This window comes from Oncorhynchus mykiss, chromosome 3 (genome assembly GCF_057628025.1).
Source record: "Oncorhynchus mykiss isolate SJ-2025 chromosome 3, ASM5762802v1, whole genome shotgun sequence".
Lineage (NCBI taxonomy): Eukaryota > Metazoa > Chordata > Actinopteri > Salmoniformes > Salmonidae > Oncorhynchus > Oncorhynchus mykiss.
Window position 1 is genome coordinate 65,472,447 of NC_143024.1, and position 21,234 is coordinate 65,493,680.

At 43.9% G+C, this 21,234-nt stretch overlaps 1 protein-coding gene across 1 annotated transcript in view; it reads right to left on the reverse strand.

Annotated features, from left to right (window-relative positions):
- LOC110520198 (R3H domain-containing protein 1-like) overlaps positions 1–14,174 on the reverse strand; it is a 35,365-nt gene extending 21,191 nt beyond the window's left edge. Inside the window, 11 exon segments of the mRNA XM_090229927.1 lie at positions 357–465; positions 787–927; positions 1,433–1,492; positions 1,729–1,807; positions 2,186–2,318; positions 4,350–4,433; positions 4,900–4,935; positions 6,509–6,715; positions 6,871–6,884; positions 7,640–7,888; positions 13,951–14,174. Of these exon segments, the coding sequence (XP_090086053.1) occupies positions 357–465; positions 787–927; positions 1,433–1,492; positions 1,729–1,807; positions 2,186–2,318; positions 4,350–4,433; positions 4,900–4,935; positions 6,509–6,715; positions 6,871–6,884; positions 7,640–7,814 (1,038 nt within the window). The 5' untranslated portion in view covers positions 7,815–7,888; positions 13,951–14,174.
- Positions 14,175–21,234: the final 7,060 nt, after the last annotated feature.

The window sequence follows — 21,234 nt, forward strand, 5'->3', positions numbered from 1 at the left end:
TGGTTTGTTAGTTAACAGTAACAAAGGGCTAAGGGAATATACTCTAAGAAACGCTGAACAAATCACCATTAATACCATTTGTCCATTGACTACTGCTTTTACTTTGTGCATGGAGGAAAAACATTCTGAGCTGTGCTAGTAGTGAAGACACCATTAATACCATTTGGCCATTGACTACGCTTGGCGCATCAAGGAAATACACTCTTCAAAATGGGGTTTTGTCTTTTTAAAACTTTACTGGCTTTCATGGAGAAAAGCAAATAATTTATTTTCACATTTTAACTTTCTTTCTTGGAAGCTAATTGATCATAATGAGGTCTAGTATTGGGGAGCCTCACATCAAATGACTATCTTACCATGTTGTCATCTTTGTCTGAGCCGGAGTTGTCCCTTTTGAGAATGTAGCGCTTTTGGAAGTCGTCAGTTTTGTCGTCTTTGATGTGTTCTGAAAACTTTTGATCAGGGCTACAGAGAGAGAGATATGGGGGGGAAGAGAAAAAAAAAAATGGAAACTTGAGTTGTAGTACTAATTCGTTCCAAGAAACCTGAGATGTTTACACCATCTCCCTTCCGCCTCAAACGCTGTTGCTCTCCTCCTAACTTTCATCACCCAATATTGAAAACGCAGATAATTACGTTTCCCCAAAAACTCATTTCGAGGGCTGCAAAGGAAAATCTCTTTTGCCTTGGCAGAACATTTCTGCAGGCTTAGCCATTTGAATTAAGAGTAGGGATGAACATTTAAATTATTGGTTGTGGCAGAGAGGGACGAGAGAGATTACTCACATTCTTGTATTGCTAGTTTTGTTGATGATTACAGATTTCCCGGTTTGGTCGACGTTGTGGTCTAGGCCGAAGTAGGCGGCGACGCGGTGCAGCAGCATTCTGTGGTAGGAGGTCATTGGAGGGAACTTTCTCTTCTGGCTTCTGAGGAGGCGGATGAGGAGAGGACAGGACAGGGAGGAGAGAGGATAGAGGACAGGGGGAGAGGACAGGAAGTGGGAGAGGATGGGAAAAGAGTAGGAGAGGACAGGGAGAGAGGAGGATGGAGGAGAGGACAGGGAGAGAGGAGGATGGAGGAGAGGACAGGGAGAGAGGAGTATGGAGGAGAGGACAGAGAGAAGAGGGCGAGGGGCGAGTACAGGGGACCAAATCAATAATTCAAAGAGGGACTACAGGACAATTAGGAACAGTCGTTCTGTGCAAAACGGTCCAACATAGCCTGGAGTGAAATCTCATTAGTTCTCCCCAGGCAGAGAGAGACATCACACGAAATTATGCATGAGGCTTAATAAATGAACAGAAACAGCTTATTCTGTTTAAATGAACCACCCCCCCCCCCCCCAAAATCCTCAACAAATCGAGACACAAGAGACTCGTAAATTCAGTTGAAATGCACCCAGAAAAAACTTGACTCAGCTGAGCTACTCACTCGTTATTACTGATAAAGTCGAGAATGTCCTGTTCCAACTTCAGCAGCATCATTCTGTCCCTGTGAATATAATGGATTGAACATGGAGAGAATTAGTTTGGAGTCTGTTTAGTCATTTGAGCATCCATCTCATTACCTCAGGGTATGAAAAAAACTGCAACTGATGACTGATGAAGATGCCAAGTGTTCAAACCTTTTAGAGAATGAGTCTTTGCTTATTCACCAGTGAAAGAGAACAACAGCTGGGCTTGTGGGAACAGACTAAATATTTTCAAATGACTAGCATGGGTACACACCTGGGGTTGTTTTTCAATGTGTTTACTAAGAATTCATGGATATCGATCCCGGTAGAATCTGTGTACTCCTGACTGGAATCTGGAGGGGAAAAATAGGCATTAAAGAAAAACTTTTCTATTGTGTCTCCTCATTTCGCAGAAACTTCGCAAAAGTTAGAGCATTAATGAGCAAGAAATATTTTTTTTTTTAAAGTAAGCTGAACTTGTAGGACATAAGACCATCCATTGCTTTTTCACTTAATTTTACAGAAATGTTGAAGGTTCATTGAGTGCTGACTGAGAAAGCTGTTATTGTGGTTTATTTTAAATCAACTTTACAACGTCTGAGAAACCTCTGATTCCAGACAATAGCCGGTGCTTACCCACACAGGATGATGTGTGTCCCAAATGGAAACCTATTTTGTATTTAGTGCACTTATTTGGACCAGGGCCCATAGGGGACGCAGACAATGCCTACCTCTGGACAGCATCTTCCTGGGCATCCTCTCAGTCTTCTCTAGCAGCTTCTCCACACCTTTGTCCTCCTCATCCTTGATGGGTGGCACCTCCTCTTTGTCAAATGACTGGGAGACCTGGATCTCAACTTCATCCTTCAAAATAAAAGACTGTTGGAGTCACCTTTTATAATGAAACAAATGGGATTAGGTGATTTATCTTCCTTAAGGAGCTATCCATCAGGATAATGATAACGACCCCACCAACTTTCCAAATGTACAGATTAGGTAGCTAGTAGGGTGGCATGGTAGGAAAGCCCATGTGTCCTAAAGGTTATCAGTTTAATGCTATGATCTTGAGCATTCACACCCTACAGAGTAGCCCAGCCTACTCTTTCTCTGATTAAGAATCTGAAGCACCCAGAAAGGCTTTCATTTAATCTTTTGGTCAATACAAAAGTAGAAGTAAAACAAGCACACAACGAGGCCGAGGGACAGCAAATGTTTTTATTTTTTATTTAATTTTTTTAAATGGGGAAATCTGCTATGTTTACATTGGAAGAAGAAAAAAAATGCCCCTGTAAAAAGTACTAGCCTAGGGGAGTTACAGCTTGCTAACAACGCTTTGATGCTGCACAGACTGAGTGAAAGCGAGAGAGCGAAGGATAGTGAATAGAGTGGGGGGAAAAACTCCTGGGAAAGGAAATCTCAATCACACACCAGTTCAAGGGCATAAATCTGACTGAATGAGTCTTCGTGACACCCTGCCAAGCGTATTCTTTCACAGGTGGGAGATAATTTGACAAGCATTTGTTTAATTCACTCACACAGTCAGGGAGTTTCCATACTGCTCCTGATTTAGGGTTTTTATACAGTAAACCAGTTAAACGAGACACTATTTCTATTATGGAATGGGTGGAATGAAAGAAAGTTGGCCTAACACCTAATAAAACAAACGTGTTCTACAGAAGCTTGCATTCAAATAATTCAACAGATTTGAACCCCTGCTGTCAGATTAAAACCAATTATTTTAATAGGCTAATTCTAGTATGACCTTTTGGGTCTTAAAAAAAAAATCTGATTTCATGTTGAACAAAAAAATGTGAGAATCTAGACCACAGCTAACACGGAACCCAAACCGGCTGCGCACGTGCGCCATCGTGCACTATCGTGCATAAATTTATTTTGTACCCCTACACCAAACGCGATCACGACACGCAGGTTAAAATATCAAAACAAACTCTGAACCAATGACATTAATTTGGGGACAGGTCAAAAAGCATTAAACATGTATGGCAATTTAGCTAGTTAGCTTGCACTTGCTAGCTAATTTGTCCTATTTAGCTAGCTTGCTGTTGCTAGCTAATTTGTCCAGGGATATAAACATTGAGTTGTTATTTTACCTGAAATGCACAAGGTCCTCTACTCCGACAATTAATCCACACATAAAACGGCCAACCGAATCGTTTCTAGTCATCTCTCCTCCTTCCAGGCTTTTTCATCTTTGAACTTAAATGGTGATTGGCATCTACACTTTCATAGAATTACCACGACAACCGGCAAAACATTTAGTCTTTCAATCACCCACGTGGGTATAGCCAATGAGGAGATGGCATGTGGGTACCTGCTTCTATAAACCAATGAGGAAATGGGAGAGGCAGGACTTGCAGCACGATCTGCGTCAGAAATAGAAAGGAGTTCTATTTTAGCCCTTGGCAACACAGACGCTCGTTGGCGCGCCCGAGCAGTGTGGGTGCAATAATTGAATAACATTGATTTCTACATTTATTTTGCGACGCTTGCGCACGCGACGTGTCCGGTCTGGTCAGCATGTAAAGCTAAATATGAATCATGTGATGAGTGACCTGAAACAAGGTAGGTGCTTCAATAGTCAAAAATCATTTCAAGCAACTGGAAACGTCGTGTTATTCAAACAAATTCCTTTCTGAAGCTTTTGTTGCGGGGAAAATGTTGTTCTGGAAGCTGAAGATAACCAAAGAGGGGAACTGTTGGTGAGGTGTGGAAACTACAGGAATTTCTTGTGAACCTCTTTCTTGACGTTTCACTATTAAAAGAGATGCACTTGTGGGGTATAAATATGCAATGAAATTATGGTTGACACCAGCTGATGGTTTGGGGAGGGGCAGTGAATTGTCATAGGAGGGGCGTGGGGGATTTGCAGTTTACCTTGTGTTCTCGAGGCAGATCAGTGGTAATAGGGGGAGGAGGAGAGGACTCTTCGCAAACAGCCAGGCTCCGAACTAACTTTAACTTTGAGTTAGACAGGGGATTGGAGAGTGGTGAGGGTTAAGAAGAGAGTCAGGATGGGACAAATACGGTGCAGGCAGAGTTTGAAAACACACCACAAACCAAGCGCATGGAGGGAGGGGTATCAGAAGGAACATTTTTAAAAGAATCCAGAATTCCCATGCAAGCACGGCACACACTGGCATGGCAACCCAAGCTCAAGACAACACCATGCACACGGTCACCTAGGTTAGATTGACCATTAACTGGTCACTGGTTAGATCACTCGTCATGATTCTAATGCATTAGAATTTACACTTGAATAACTGAAAATCACAAGCTTAAAAAAAGCGTAAAAAATATATACTACACAAAATGGGGGGGGGTGCAGGCAGTGTAAATTAAAAGGGAAAAACAACTCATTGTCAGCTATTAGATGGTGGGGTTCATCAAGCAAACACTGTTACAGACATGCCTCTTGCCACTGTACCTTGGGCCTTTTTCCCATCTGTCCCGGTGTTTGCCGCTGTACGGTAGGCAATGAGACAAAATGGATCACATGAGACAAGGGTCTCATTGTCTGTAAGCCCTGGGATGAGTCCCCTTAATAACAAAATGACTGAGGACAATTACATAGTAAAGATGAGAATCTGCTCTTGAAACCATTTAATCCATCTCTACAAAAACAGATCCATTAAATGTTTTTGTAATGAAGAAATATTAAGATGCAACCTTTTCTTTTGCCTAAATATCCAACAGATTCTAACCCTTATTTATTAATGGTTGATGCACAATAACATTTTAATTTGTTTGCCCTAATGCATCAGGCTAAATTATACCCAAGTCTAAATAAGTCACTGTGGTAGAGGATTTGGAAAGAAAGTGTTCCTTGCCCTCCATGCTACTCTGAATTCTAGACTTGGAAGAACGGCCGCGGGGAATTGTAAAATAACTGTTCTCTCCTGCACACACATCTAAAACAGCACCTTGTGTGCAGTGAGGCGCCTCGATCTGCAAAGTGGAGGAGACAGATGGCAGTAAAGGCATTTGTTCCGCCTCCCCATCCCCCTAGGGGTGATACAGGAGAAGTTTGTGGATAAACTGGGATTTGAGATCGAGATTATCTGCTTTTCCGCTCTTGCATGGATCTCCTCAGCAGACTGACTGCATGGCTCCTGGCCTTTCCATTCCCTTACAGGTATATCCCCCCCTCCCCCTTATCTCAACTGCCTTTAGTACTATACAACCACCTTTACAAGGGGGGGGGGCAGCCAGGCTAAGATACAACTGAAGTGGCAATCTTTTCCATATAAAGTGCACTACTTTTGACCAGAGCCCTATAGGCCCTAATCGAAAATAGTGCACTATATAGTAAATAGGGTGCCATTTCAAACACAGCTCTCCTCTGACTGCTGTAATACCATATATAACCACCTATACACATGGAGACAGGTTGAGAGAAGACTGGTGGTGCTGAGATATGAAAAGGGTCAAGGCTTTTCAGAAAGGGGGATAGCATGAGGGAAATGTTACAGCATGAAAGGAGACTAGCCTAGCTGTTCAAATCTTTCACGCACTACCTGTCAGAGGATGGGAGAGAAAAAACGATATAGGCCGCCTGCCATATAAAACCTCCACAAGGTTAACCTTCAAGCGTATGATAACTGAGTAGTGGTTTTGCGGTACACCGCTTCTGCGGGTTCTCACAACTCAATTATCTGACAATTGATTGGTTGTGCTTTGCCAGGGACTCCCCAGGGCCCCTGAGCCTGTGCTGTATCAGAAAGCAATTATTTCTCCCCGCTCTGCTAACCATTACAAAGCCCACCGATACCCCCAACCCTCACACGTCTGTCTCACTAGTCCCCTACCATTTCTCGCTGCATATACATTTAGTGTAGTCCTCTGGTACATAACCCAACCCCGTCAACGGACATGCCATACTTTGATACGGAAATTGTGTTGGGAAGGATGGTTGATTTTGTGGGGAGGGGGGGTTGCAGGCATTGGTAAAAAAAAAAAATGTAAAAGGCTGACTGGTACGGGACGGTGTGGGGCCCAGGTGGTAAGATACAACCCTGCTCTGTGATGAGATTTACCTGAGTTTCGTTCTTGTCTTGGCAGCAGCTCTCTGGTTGAATCTCGGGTTGGAGCTGGGTTTGAGCTTTGGCCTGTGGCGGGGTCTCTGCCTGCTCCCTGCCGTTTGTCTTGGTCAGGCTTGGTTCTTCTCCCCCCGCTGGTGTCGGTGTGGCACTGGCATGGTGGCTCTCCTCCGTCTCCACACCTCTCATAGTGGCGCTAGTCTCCTTTACAGTGACAGTATCAGACATCCTCATTAGAGAAGGCTACTTGGAGCTTCGTCTACCAAGAGCTCGAGACCTAGAGAGCAGAAAGAGATGGACAACACACGACACGGTTCCTTCGGTCAGCCTCAGCCACTGCCTGTCCTCCCCGAGGCTACTGTTTCAGCAGCAGCTATTTGTACTAACAGATCAATGAAGTTTCCTCAATGACAAATCACCCAATATTATAGCCAACTGTGTAATAATGCATAATTTTAAACTCTTAACCTCTCCCCCTTTCCCTACACCCCTAAATTGATGAAAACCGTGTCCCTGAGAGTGTGAGCAGCACCTGGCCCTCAGGAGAGCCCAGCCAGCTCAAAGGTGCTAATGAGAATCAGTGGCTTCTGAAGCGCTTCCATTAACACTATAGAGGGTGAGATGTGCTCTACTCCTGTGTGTGTGACGCTCCTCTACTCACACCGTGGTCCTGCCTGACAGTGCGTGCCTGGTGCCAGGGCGGACGTCAGCATGGCCAGATGGTGCAGCGAGCTGTGACTGCTCTGCCTGCCAGGCTGCCTGCCTCGCAGGGAGGAAAGACACGGTGGTGGTGACACTCCCATATGTGGGCCTGTAGAGACTGCAAGCAGCACTGAGGCCTCCAGGGATCCCGATCTTCCTTATCGTGAAAACGGGAGAAGCAATCTCCCTGCGTTATCTCCTATCTGGCAACCTGTCACCACACTGGCATCCTATTCTCTCCCACCCAGTCTCTCTGGCTGTCACTGCCCGCTCTACCCTGCCTATCCAGTCTGCCATCTCTAGTCTGAAATGGACTGCCTTTTTAATGCTTTGTCCTGAGACATGGGCTGTGACTATTACTGCAGAGGCTGTAATGTCTGTGATGCGAGTGATGTCTGATTGTGTGTGTGTGTATTTACCGGCTGCGGTGCTTGGCCTGCAGGTCAGTGGCAGCGCCGAAGAGAAGGGCGAGACCCACTGAGGCGGGGTCCCTCTGCGTGCTGCTGCCGTTGGTGTCTGGGTGGTGCTGGACCAGTTGGTGGCTGAGGCTCTGACTTGTGTGGAGCTGGGTCGTGCTGGAAGCCCTGAGGAAGAGGCCCATGTCCCCGTCACCAGCACTGGGTCCGGCAAGCAACAGCGCTGGCCTCCGACAAGGCTCTCATGCCCCTCAGTGACCTGGGGAGCGGGAGAGAGACAGGTGGAGGGAGGAAGAGAGAGAATGGTTTGTTAGTATGTGTGTTCACTGGTGATTTATGTATTTAAATGTAAACTCATCTTTAACATATTTGTAGAACAGGGTGTTGAAGTTATCAGTTGCATACACACTCACAGAGTAGGAGTGATACTAAAACAATCATTTTAAATCAACTCTATTTGGCTGACCGAACGGCCACTGTCTAGCTGAGAAGACGTGGATTTGTTGCTTCTCTGATTCTTTACTCTCCTGTGGTTGGAGGCCAAACTGCAGTGCAGGAGGCTGTCACAGAGAGCTAACGTTTCCATCTCTCAGCTCCCTCAGAGCTCCGCCACGCTCTAACCCCGCTAAACTCTGCTCTCTTCTGGGTTAAGAAGCTGCGTGGAGGAAGTCCCAGTCAGAGGGGTTGGCCAGGAGGTCAAGTGGATTTCCAGCTCGCTCCATAATCCAGTTAACAATGGCTCCAACTCACCTCATAGCCCTACGGAGCCCCAGGTAACCGGGCACTGTGTCACCTCGTAGAGGTTGCCATGGGCACCAAGAAGCATGGCGTCATGGTAGCTAGTTCATCCTAAATCTAGTCTCTCTCTTCAGTCCAGTTTACTGAACAGTTATCTGATCTGCTCTACACTGGACAGATGACTCTGTTGGTGCTTCTCAATTCACATTTTTAGCAGAATTCAGCAGTGGAAATACCAGTCCAAATAGAGGCCTGAGATCATTGGGACGTGTTGACTTGAGAATGGCAGGGTACAGCTAAGCAAACACTTGCTGTGTACCTGACTGACAACGTAGCACATTTATCAGGCTAATGGAGGTAGCGCAGAGCTGAAGCAGAGGCTGCTGCATTATTTAATCCTCCGATGGCCTCGCCTGATTGGGATTCATGAGATCTGTAGCCCAGGGCTGGTGGGGGGCTGTCAGTAGAGAGGACAGGTGTGTGCGCGTGTCTGGTTGACTTTTAGTGTCTCACACACACACTTACGGTCACACAAATGCTTGTCAACACACACACACCCCCGTCTGTCGGTGTGCGGCAGCCTCCTGTCTGTCAACAGGGCGTGTGGTGTCTGTCACAAGTCCCTCTGCTCAGTCTCTTTCCCCAGGCCTCCTGCTGTCTGGGCTGCCTGCCCTGTGCTTTTTGGGAGTGACAGCCTGCCATAAGCCCTCCACATCTCAACTACGCAAGCTGCGCTGTGGGGGGGGTCACAGGGACCAGACGTCGGCGAGGGGCTGAACGAGACACTCTGCATATTTTCCCACCTCTTCTCTAAGCGGACTCACACTCAAGGACAATTATGCTTTTAATGCGACCAGACAAGAGCAGTTCTGGAATTCATGAGAGCTCAGTAGTTCACCACCCCACCCCCTCCCGTTTTTTCCGCAGCACATCCAGCGTCAGGAGAGCAAGGAGAGCATGCCTGGCCAACCTTTTCCCTCCCACGCCCCTGCTCTGGAGTGGCCACAGATGGAGGCTCCCCCGGGCTGAGAGAAGGGGTGGGCTGGTGGTGGAGGGCTGGTGGTAGAGAGGAGAGTACAGTACCGTCTCTTCTAGTGGGAGGACCAGTGCTGCCTGACTGAGGCCCCATGAGGATCAACCTCCATTAAACAAGTTTGTGGTGCGTGCAGTGGAACAGCTAAGAAGCAGGTCTTTCTTGACCCTGGATGTTGAGCCTTGTAGTCACATGACTCTTCTGGGACTTCTGGTCTCAGCCGGAGCAATGACTGGACGTTCCGTAGAATTTTCGGTGTCTGTCCATATGCTTGTGGTTTGTGTTTTCTTATGAATTTATGAGTGCATCATTTCTACGGCAGATGCTTGTTCACCTCACAAGGTGACTTGGTTCACACAAATGCTTTTGTGGATGACAGATGGACAATATTAAAGAGGCAAAGGGCATCCCCTCCCCCCCTCCCCCTTGGAGACGCAAAAGGTCCAATTCATGGAGCTTCATGGATCTTCCTCCAGGGGCTTGTATTTTGTTACTTTTCCTTCTTTCCTCTTCAATGGGGGGGTCTGAGTCCACATTTCACACTAATTGGCCAGGGTGTTCTATCCGAGCAGCTAGCCGGAGCCAGACAGAGACAGCACCGGCCATCTCTTCTCCTCACAGTTGACTCGAGGAATGCTTAGGTTGTTAAGGATTTACATCGAGCTGCTCAACCAACTGTGGCCGACCAGTGAGCAGAGGGAAAACTAAGAGTACAAATAAGGTTGGAAGTGGCGAGTTTGTGAGTGATTGTAACGTGCGTTTGTGTGTGTGCATGCCTCTCTCTTTCCGATCGGTCATCCAGTCGGCGAATGGATGTTGGAGATATAAATGAGATCTGTGTTGGTGTCAACAAGTGACAGCTAAGAGTGGAAACGGTATTGATTTTGTCAGGCTGGATAAATAAGCTGTTTGCTGCTTCCTCATCCCTGCTGTGTACAAAACAAGAGGCAGGGTAGCATCCCAAATGGCACCTTACTCCTGTATAGTGCACTACTTCTGACCAGGGCCTGTCCAAAGTAGTGCACTAATATAGGGAATAGGGTGCCATTTGGGACCCATGCAGGGAGGTGTCCTATAGACTTAAATAGTGACGAAGCATGGCACGAACATGGGCAGGAGGAGAGGAAAGCGGGAGCAGTCCGCTACGGTCGATCTGCAAGTTGACACCGTAATAAACCACAGAGACAAATGGACTGATCTGTCTGTGACAGTCCAATCATGTGTTAACTAACCATGAACATACAATTTTATTTTCCAGAATATAAACTAGGTAAACAATATTTCCTTCTTATGAAAGCATGTGACTCACCAAAAATACATTTTACCCTTTATCTGTGGGGAAAGCATTTATGACAATGCAACAAGGAAACATTTTTGGGGTCAAGAATAAAATAGTAAATTTATATAATTCTGCAAGATTAGAATACTTTGTGATATTGAAATAAGAACTGAGGGAGATGAAAACTTTAATTAAATTCCTTCCTTTCAACCTTTGTTATCTTTTAAGCACATAGACCTGGAGAGAGTTTCTCTTTTTTTTCTTTCTTTTTTTTAACCACCCACACACAGGGGGATGGCGTCCTTATTAATAATCCCCATCAGCACTGGGTGAACTATTTTTTCATAGCCAATTATATTTACGGATGATTGACAGTTGGCTGACGTCAGAACGAAATATAAATTGCAAGAAGAGGGGGGCAGGGGGGGTGCTCTGAAGCCTGACACAACTGTGCCTTAACTACACACACACATTTAAAACACAAAATTAAAAGAAAAATACCATAGTGATGCCAACTCCGTAACTGCCCCGTTTTACTCCCACCGTGACCCCTTCCCTTACATACAGCACCATCTGAAATATGTAATTCCCTGGCTTCCGTTTGGAACTGCGCCAAGAAGTACAACGTTCCATTGACAGACTCTAAGATTCCTGTGCATTCAACACTCAGAAGGCTCAAAAGACAGTCCACCTCTAGCCCCAGGGTGCTTTCTTTAATGACGCTCTCTGAGTTAGGGGAGTTTTTTTTTTTTAAATGCCCCCGAGGCGGGAGGTTCAACTCTCAGACCCCAGTGGTGCTGTTCATTTCCATCTGCTTAAACACAAAGCCGTGATCAAAAGCAGAGTCTTGCCGGCCAAACATTTTTTTTTATTGAATGCAGGAATAAAGAAGTCTATATCTATGTCCGAGCCAGGGCTATCAAAAATGAGATGGGAGAATTCCCAGTAGTGCGGGGCAATATGGACAAAAATCCATATCACCATAAATGCAATGAAATTACCACGATAACGATACATTGAACGATAAGTTTAACATTAATGTGCACCAATTACTTTTTATTATATTACCCTTAAAACTACTACTTTAAATGTGTCTATCATTGTCCCGTTAGCAATAGCCCCTTTTAGCAGACTTATTTTATTTCAAACTTCACATTCCTCTAGTAAAGGCTACTTATCGTTCTTATTAATATCAGTAAAAATGTCCTCGATAAATGGTCGGTATTGATACATTTTGATTGATCGTCCCAGCTCTAATTTACAGTACATCGAGCTACACTTATGACTTCAATAGCAAATCACAATATCCACTATCCATCATCTCATCCAGCAGAGAGAGGAGACATGGTGAATCTCTCACCTGCTGTGTGAGTTTCCTAATAGATGGGCCAGGTGACTTCAGGGCTGCCGTCAGAGGTGAGGCTACCTCTAGCTTCCTTTCAATTACCAACGGGGGAGAAAGAGGAGAAAGAATGAATGAAACATAAGGGAAGGAAGGATGGATAAGGATCAAAATCTTGGTGCAGTTCTTTCCTTTGCTGGACGGCAGCAGCCGACACTCAGCACACAAAGGAGCGCTACTTTTCACTAATGAGGACTTCCTGCGGAGGTTAGAGCGCAGTGCGCCGGGCTACGCTCCCTCCCCGGCTACATCCATATAGCAATTACACCACTTAATTGCCTTCATGAGCCAGATATTCCCCTGCCTTTTGCCCCAATCATAATGCAATTACGCCAGGTTTCTGGGCAATGTTAAACGCCATCTCTGGAGTGCATCTCTGGGGCATTGTGGCTTGCAGTAGCATTGGGTTCCGTTATGTTATTAATTTCAACCCCCTCTTAGAGTGAGGCTGGAGGAGACTGAACTGAATCATTAGCCAGACTCTGAAAACGACCCTTGTCGCCTCGCTCCGGCCGTCTGGGACTGTGATGGGAGCCAAAGCTCACTGATGGCAAGTGACATTTGGGCTAGGCATCAAATTAGAATCCTTCGCTTGTCCCCTTCATTAGATGTCCGATCAGTAGAGATAAAAGGATATGAGTTGAAGACTGGAGGGGAATTGATGAGAATGGCTGACTCAGAGTAGCCGTTAGGTGTGCGCTGCCAGTGGTGGTCTGACGGACTCCATTCCCATCGTAACCTTGTCCCACTTTACCAGAACTCTGATTGCCCCATTTAACAGAAATTAGATGCATAGTATTCAGGGAAACTAAATACAAGTGGCCCCACTCTACCAATTACGACACAGTTCGCACACACTTAGCATAAAAATAATTTGCTAACAGTCCCCTAAGGTATCATATGGGGAAATGGAATAAGAGCAATTACCAGTGAACTATTAGCAAATAAAGCCAAGCTCGTAACGCTATAGAATAATCTATGACAGGGATAATAACCAATTCATCAGCCAGCCAGAGGACGATTGAGGAAACAAACACACCTGGAGACACAGAAATGAGCATGAAAATGCTGACAGAGGCACAAGACAAAAACAGCAAACCTCTACACTTCTAAATGGCTTATGAGCTGATTGAGCACTTACTAGTAGAATTGCAAAAATTACAGAATAAAAATAGTAAGCGCACTCCTACCAGACAATGTAATAATATTCAGAGTTGCAAAAGATCTGCATATTCCACGCCCCATTAGACTCAACAACTTTTCCGGTGTGAAAAAAGCCACCGTGTCACAAATTGACAACGCCATTGAAGGAGAGAGATGGAGACTGTCTTACTGTTGCATGCATTTCCCTCCTGGTCCAAGCATGGCACAGCGAGTAAGGTTTTAGAGAGGGACTGAGCAGCTTGGGTCCGAGTGTCGTGGTGCTATTCAGCACACATCAAAAGATCTCAGCAGGGGTTCAAGCGCACCGCTTCCTTCCCCCTCTCCATCCTAAGGGAAAAAGCCCTTTGGGAAAGAAACAACGTCGCAGCAGCGCAAATAACAATATTTTCAAAGGGGAAGTTAATGGGACTATGGCCAAATACAACCTTGGTGCAAAAAACTCACAAAGCTCCAGACAGCTAATCATATTCCTCCTTTTTCGAACGCAAAGCTTGTGAACTTCTAGAAAAGCCGCAGCATTTCCCCGGCAAACTCTGCTCTCTCACTACAAATTGCTGAATACTACAGCCATGCTCAAACAGTCTCAGGTTTATTTCTCTATGTACAAAGACAATACCCACTTACACAGGGTGCTCATATATTGGACATTGTTCTGGTAGGTACTTGCACCTCTCGAGCGGAGCGTGCACAGCACATATCACTCACCTGCCACATTGTAGCCACCATTATTTCCATTGGTCAGGGGTTTAGTTTCCATAGTACCAGAGGCTGCATTGGCTGTGAAAGTTGCTGCTCAGAGAATTGTCCCCGAGACAGCCCCCTTCTTTCTTCCTTTCTTCCTCTCTTTGCAGCGCAATCTCGCTCTGTCTGTGCCGGGCTGCCTAAGTGCCAGAGCCCATGGTTGGGTTGAGACTCTCACTCCGAAGCCTCGGAGACAGAGCCAAATCAACGACTGGGCTGTATGATGTCAGAGCCGGGCTCAGCCACTCAGGTGGCTCGGCTGAGCTCGCGGCACGTCACTGGCTAAATTGAGCTCTTTATTAGCGATACAGCCCGAGCCCACGGCGTTGAGAGGAGCCAAGGGATGTTTACCTACCCCCCCCCATCCCTCCCACTTCATAACCAACCCCCCCCCCCCCCCCCCCCCCCCCCCCCGCAATAAAATCACAACCCAACCAGAGTGTGTGTGTAGGTGTTTGTGTAGGAGTGAGTGTGTGGGAAAGGTGGGGGTATGTTGGACCACAGTACATGCCTTACAGAGGAATAGTGTAAAGAGGTAGTGCGATGTAAAGAAAGCTTGAGAGAATTCTACTGTCTAGGTGTATTTGATTGATTGACCGTAGCAGTCAATTAAGGGGGAGAAACAAGGTTTTGACCCGTCTCTTCTGCAAGTCTTTTAGTGAACAAAATGTGTTTCTAAAGAGATAGTTACGACAAGATAAAATATTTGATGCATTATGCATTAGTGATGAAGAATTGTTTATCAAGGAATGCTTGGCCTAATCAACCAAATAGGACAACATACAGATAGATGCTCAAGCTTACGCATGGCTGCGCCCCTGCCCAGTCATGTGAAATCCAAAGATTAGGGCCTAATTAATTCATTTAAATGGACTTATTTCCTTATATGAACTGTAACGCAGTAAAATCATTGAAATTGTTGGCTATTGCGGTTATATTCCTGTTCAGTATAGTTCTGTACGATGGCGAGTGGTGGGGTCGATAAACCAGGACGATTCTCCAACGTTTAAATCTCCAGTTAGGGAACATTTTGGCTTCACAGTAGACTGCAACGGCGATGGAAAGAGTGGGTATGTTGCCACTTCTTAATGAGAATAGCCTACGCAGCTGCCAACACCTCAAACATGTTGACACATTTACACCAACACCACCCACGTGTACATTGTACCTCAATTACCTCAACATCGGTGCACCCCCCGCACATTGACTCTGTACCGGTACGCCCAGTATATAGCCCCGCTATTGATATTTACTGCTGTTCTTTAACTATTTGTTATTCTTATCTCTTACTTACATATTTTTTTTGGGGGGGGGGCTGCCTAAGTGCAAACTGCATTGTTGGTTAAAACTTCTTATGGCTGCAGGGGCAGTATTGAGTAGCTTGGATGAAAGGTGCCCAGAGGTGCCCAGAGTAAACGGCCTGCTCGTCAGTCTCAGTTGCTGATATATGCATATTATTATTAGTATTGGATAGAAAACACTCTGAAGTTTCTAAAACGGTTTGAATGATGTATGTGAGTATAACAGAACTCATATGGCAGGCAAAAACCTGAGAAGAAATCCAAACAGGAAGTGAGAAATCTGAGGTTGGTCGATTTTCAACCCAGGCCCTATTGAATTCACATTGGGATATGGATGAAGTTGCACTTTCTAGGGCTTCCACTAGATGTCAACCGTCTTTAGAAACTTGAATGAGGCTTCTACTGTGTTGTGGGCCTGAATAAGAGCTGAATGAGTCAGGTTACTGCCAGAGAGCCATTTCCTGGTCAGGCGCATTCCACATGATATCGACCTGCGTTCCATTGCTTCTCTAGACACAAAGGAATTCTCCGGTTGGAACTTTATTGAAGATTTATGATAACACCCTAAAGATTGATTCTATACTTAGTTTGAAATGTTTCTTCGACCTGTAATATAACTTTTTGACCGACGTTCGGCTGGACCTGCACGAGCGTTTGGATATGTGTACCTAACGCGCTAACAAAAGTAGCGACTTGGACATAAATAATGGACATTATCGAACATATCAAGCATTTACTGTGGAATATTTCTGTTGAATCGATGTGGCTATGCAAAATCACTGGATGTTTTTGGAACTAGTGAACGTAACGCGCCAATGTAAACTGAGATTATTTTCTATAAATATGAACTTTATCAAACAAAACATACATGTATTGTGTAAAACGAAGTCCTATGAGTGTCATCTGATGAAGATCATCAAAGGTTAGTGATTCATTTTCTCTATTTCTGCTTTTTGTGACTCCTCTCTTTGGCTGGAAAAATGGCTGTGTTTTTTAGTGGCTTGGTGGTGACCTAACAATCGTTTGTAGTGCTTTCGCTGTGGTGGGATTAACAACAAGATTACCTTTAAAACGGTATAAGATGTAAGTATGTAAGTAAGTAAGTATGTATGTAAATAAGTAAGTAAGTATGTTTGAGGAATTTAAATTATGATATTTCTGTTGTTTTGAATTTGGCGCCCTGCACTTTCACTGGCTGTTGTCATATCATTCCGTTAACGGGATTGCAGCCCTAAGAAGTTAAGGGCTTGTAAGTAAGCATTTCTGTTGTATTCGGCGCATGTGACGGCAGATAGCCTAGTGGTTAGAGTGTTGCACTAGTAACCGAAAGGTTGCAAGATTTAATCTGACAAGGTAAAAAAAATCTGTTGTTCTGCCCATGAACAAGGCAGTTAACCCACTATTCCTAGGCCATCATTGAAAATAAGAATTTGTTCTTAACTGACTTGCCTAGTTAAATAAAAAGGTTAAAAAAAATTAAAAGACCAAAAAAAATTGACAAATAAAATTAGATTTGAGTATTCCTACCAGCGAAGCAAGACGGTAAGGCAAAAAAAAAAAAAAACTCCCACACCTCTGCATTCAAGCAGCCGTTTGCAGGGGATTCTGACCAGGCCAAATAAATAACAAGAGCGATAGTTATGTTAATAGCTGGGGATATGCGCCCATTCTCAGTGGTTGAGAAGAATAACCGATTTCAGCACCTTGTGAAAGTGCTATAGCTACGTTATTAACTTTGCCCTCTCCAACCCATTTGAGAAAACGGTTAGTACCAGCTCTATATAAGCAAGCTAAAGCCAAAGTTGTCAATGAACTGGCCAACGCACCCTGTGTTGCAATGACAACAGATGGAAGGAGCTCAAGGGCTACAGAGATAGCCCATCACATTACCTCGGAGTGGGAAATTAGAAGTAACCTGCTACAGACATTGGTGCGCATGTTTTTCTCTTTGTAAGAAAACATGGCATAGGCCTATATAATGTCTGAGCCATTTTTACATATTGATTTCATACACATAATGCACTGTGTTTTAATGTTACAGAGTAATCGTGTATTAATTTCAGAAAATACAAAGTGATGTTATTCCTGATTGTGCTCTCATCAGGCATTATATGACTCATGATCATATATGGAATCAGGAATACCAACACTTTGTATTTTCTGAAATAAACAAAAATCAACTACAGTACCAAAACCGAACAGTTACCCCAAAACAACAATACTACTGAACCGTGAGTTTGGTGAACCTTTACATACCTACTAAACAAGTAATTAAAATCTATATGGTATTAAAATAAACAATAGCATTTCTCTCAAGGATAGGGCACAGGCAGCGAAATCCTTTCTTACCCCTCTGCCATTGATCTACGTGGGGTCCTCACAACCCCCCCGGGCAAACACACCGACACCTAAAAAAAACATCCAATAAACAATTACTGCACATGAGTGCGGCACCCTGCCTCTACTGTAAACAAATGTGATTCTCACACCTTCAGAATTATACAGTTCTAGCAGGGAATGAATGCTTACTTCCTCCATCCTCCTCCAATAACATACTACAGATCCATGTCATCAACCATCAGGAGTCTGTGTTCATTAAATGTGTTTACATTATACTGCAACGACATGGGGAGTTGAGCCCAAAGTGATGGTGTTTGGCAATAACAGACGCTTTGAATGCCTCAGTAAGAAGCAGATGAGAAAGTTTGAGACAATTGGAGGGAGAGGGAAAGTTAGTAAAAAAAAAATGTTACCAAGTGTTTGTTTTTGCAAGCATTTCCCTGAAACCTTGTTGCATTATCCCTGGCAGGCTCGAGTCCTAGATTAAAACATGTCCCTGGGTGTCCCTGACAATATTCATATTTGATGATGGCTCCTGAAATGATTGAAACTGCAAGTGCACACACCTTCCCTAAACTGTAGGAAAAATATAAATTTGGCTATGGCTTAAATTATCTTGAAAGATAAATTCTGCTGAAAGAGAGAAGAGGCTACTCCTGTATATCCAACCCATTAGACTTTACTCTGTAGTTGGAAGAAAACTGCACCCCTGAAACCTGTGCGGACAAACAATTATTTCAGAGAAATAATGACATAAGGTATAATTAACTAAATTGGTCAAAGAGCCTGTTTTTTTAAGCATCACACCATTGAGCTGCAAAGTTTCACCGTCACCTCTGGGTGGACGACTATAAGTGGAGGTGCGAGGGATATAGTTGTCATCACTCTTGAATGCTAGAGCAGGTCTGGTTGGGCGAACTGTGACAGGCTCACAGGGCTATTTGCATACACACCAACAGGCTACACAAGTACACACAAAAGCTATACTTACAGGCACACACGCTCACAGCATGGTGCGGTGGTGATGGAAACATCTAGGCACACAGGTGCTGGTGCCCTCAGCATTTCATACTTCACCAGTGATTGGAAGAAATTGAGTTACATACCGCAATATTATTTTTGGCAATATTATATTGATATTTTTTATACTATTTCCTCCTGCTCTCTCGTCTTTCTGTAGCCGACATATAGTGAGCAATATGTTTGTAATATCAAATCTTAATACATATAGAATCTCAACACATCGTTTTGGCACCTAAGAATTGTGATATCGTATTGTGAGTATCTGGCAATTCCCAGCCTTTCAGCTGAATAGATTGGTTAACAAAAGATAAAATCCACCCGGTGCACTACACAACACACCCCTGGCAAATAAGGTAGTTCCTTTCGCCGCTGTAATTGGAGAATATTCACTCATACTAATTAACTGAATGCATTGCAAAGCAAGCTGGGGTTGGAAATGGATTCAGATTAGGGCTGGCGATATGACCAAAATATCATATTACAATATTTCTCACATTTTTTTCAGTATTTTATGTTTTTGAATAATAAAAGTTGGACATTTGCTTTATGAGTAGCGCTTGTCCCTAGGGTGGCAACACATACATTCTAAGTGATTTCAAAATGGGGCTTTCTATTCTGATAGTTTTATACTGTTCAATTAAACTTCAACCAAAAATGTTTTTCAGCATTATCAATTTCCTGCACTCATTTCAGACCACACTGCCACTTAGGGCTGTACGGATGGGCAAAAAATCTAGACCTTATTTTAACTAAATATTGCAATTGACTTGTGATTTAGATCAAAACACTTAAGCTGTAAGAAACTGTTGGAATCATGGAAATAGAACAATTATTCTCATAAGTGGGCACCACCTAACGTGAGATTAGCATTAGCAGTTTACATAATTTGGCAACAAACTAGCTGTTTATAGACAGTAAGAAACAAACAGTGCAATTATAGAATGCTTGTGGATTTAAATTAAGGAGCAAAGTGGAAACAGCATCGTCGTCATCATTTTGTTGCATGTGCCCCATTGACCATGCAGACTGAACGCAAGTGTTCTCGTGGTCGAGTAACATCTGCGATCCTTGAGCTTGAGTGACAAGGGACGGGCAAGGTCTGTGTGGAAAGCGGCAGGGAGAGGAGAGAGACGACTCAAGTAGCAAAGTAAACTATAAAAATGGACATTACACGCGGCTGAGTAGCGCATCACATTTAAACAAACCAAACATTGAAATAAGGTTATAGAAGGTAAAGTAAAAACCTAAACCGGTCCTTGCATCAATACCGGTATATAGTAAAAAAATGTATACCTCCCAGCCCTAATTCAGATTAGCACTGATTTAGTTCAAACTGACAAGTGTGGTAGTGGAGACAATGTATTTACAAAGAGCAACCAACCCATGAGTGACTAATTCTAGTAGTGCAATACATCCTGCAGTCAATTTAACATGAGGAACATACAGGTAACTGTGAAATTTAAGGAAACACCAACATAAGTGTCTTAATAGGGCACTGGGCCTTCATGAGCCAGAACAGCATCAATGCACTTTGGCATAAATTCTACAAGTGTCTGCAACTCTATTGGAGGGATGGGACACCATATTTTCAAACAAGAAATTCCCTAATTTTATGTTTTGTTGATGGTGGTGGATGGGGGCATTGTCATCCTATGCAGGGATAGCCATGGGAGCCAAATCAATAGCCAAAATAATGGCCTGCTGTAAGGGTGGATGGTAGGCCCCTTACTTAATCTGGTGAGCAAGGAGAGGCAGGAAGCAGAAGATCCCGTGCACTGTATTTATTTAAGGCTCTTGGAGCAGGTGCAGGTATTTACAAAATCTATAAATCATCCAACAAGATGGTGGACCAGGCTCAAAGTAAATAATAAACTGAAACTAGCCAAATGAATATAAAGACGGAAGATCAAACAACTCTACAGTAACAGTTGAGATACTATAACCTGTACGATACAGAAATATATATAGAATATATAGAGCAGAAACTCTCCCCCCCAATTAGTAATGGAGTGCTCCTTCTTAATGAGCAGACCATGACCACGCCAAACATTTGTGGAGACAAATCTCACACAAAAAAATGTGTAAGTAATGCTTCAGACTAGCAACATAAAGTTTATTAGTTATCTAATTTAAAGTTTTGAAATTATTTGGACTAGATCAAAACACATGAAACTTGTAACTTAACCAAAACGAATGTTTGGTGATATGACGAAGCAATTATATATCACTGTGTATACTGTGAAATGGGACCAGTGAGAAAGCACAACTAGCTTTCTCACACCTGCCCAACATTTTTATACATGGCTATAAGCATGATGAGATGTTAATCGCTTAATTAACCACATCTGTGTTTAAGAAACTGCTTTCAGCATACTTTGTATCTCTTATTTATTCAAGGGGTTCCATTATGGAGGCCGTTACCTGTACATGTAGCGGTAGCAAATGAGAAAAATACGGTCTACAAGGCAACGTCACGTATACTCACTCCCTCTCTGGCACTCGAGGTCACCAGGCTGCTCATTATTACACACACCTGTCACCATCGTTACGCTCACCAGCGCCTCAGACTCCATCACCTGCCTGA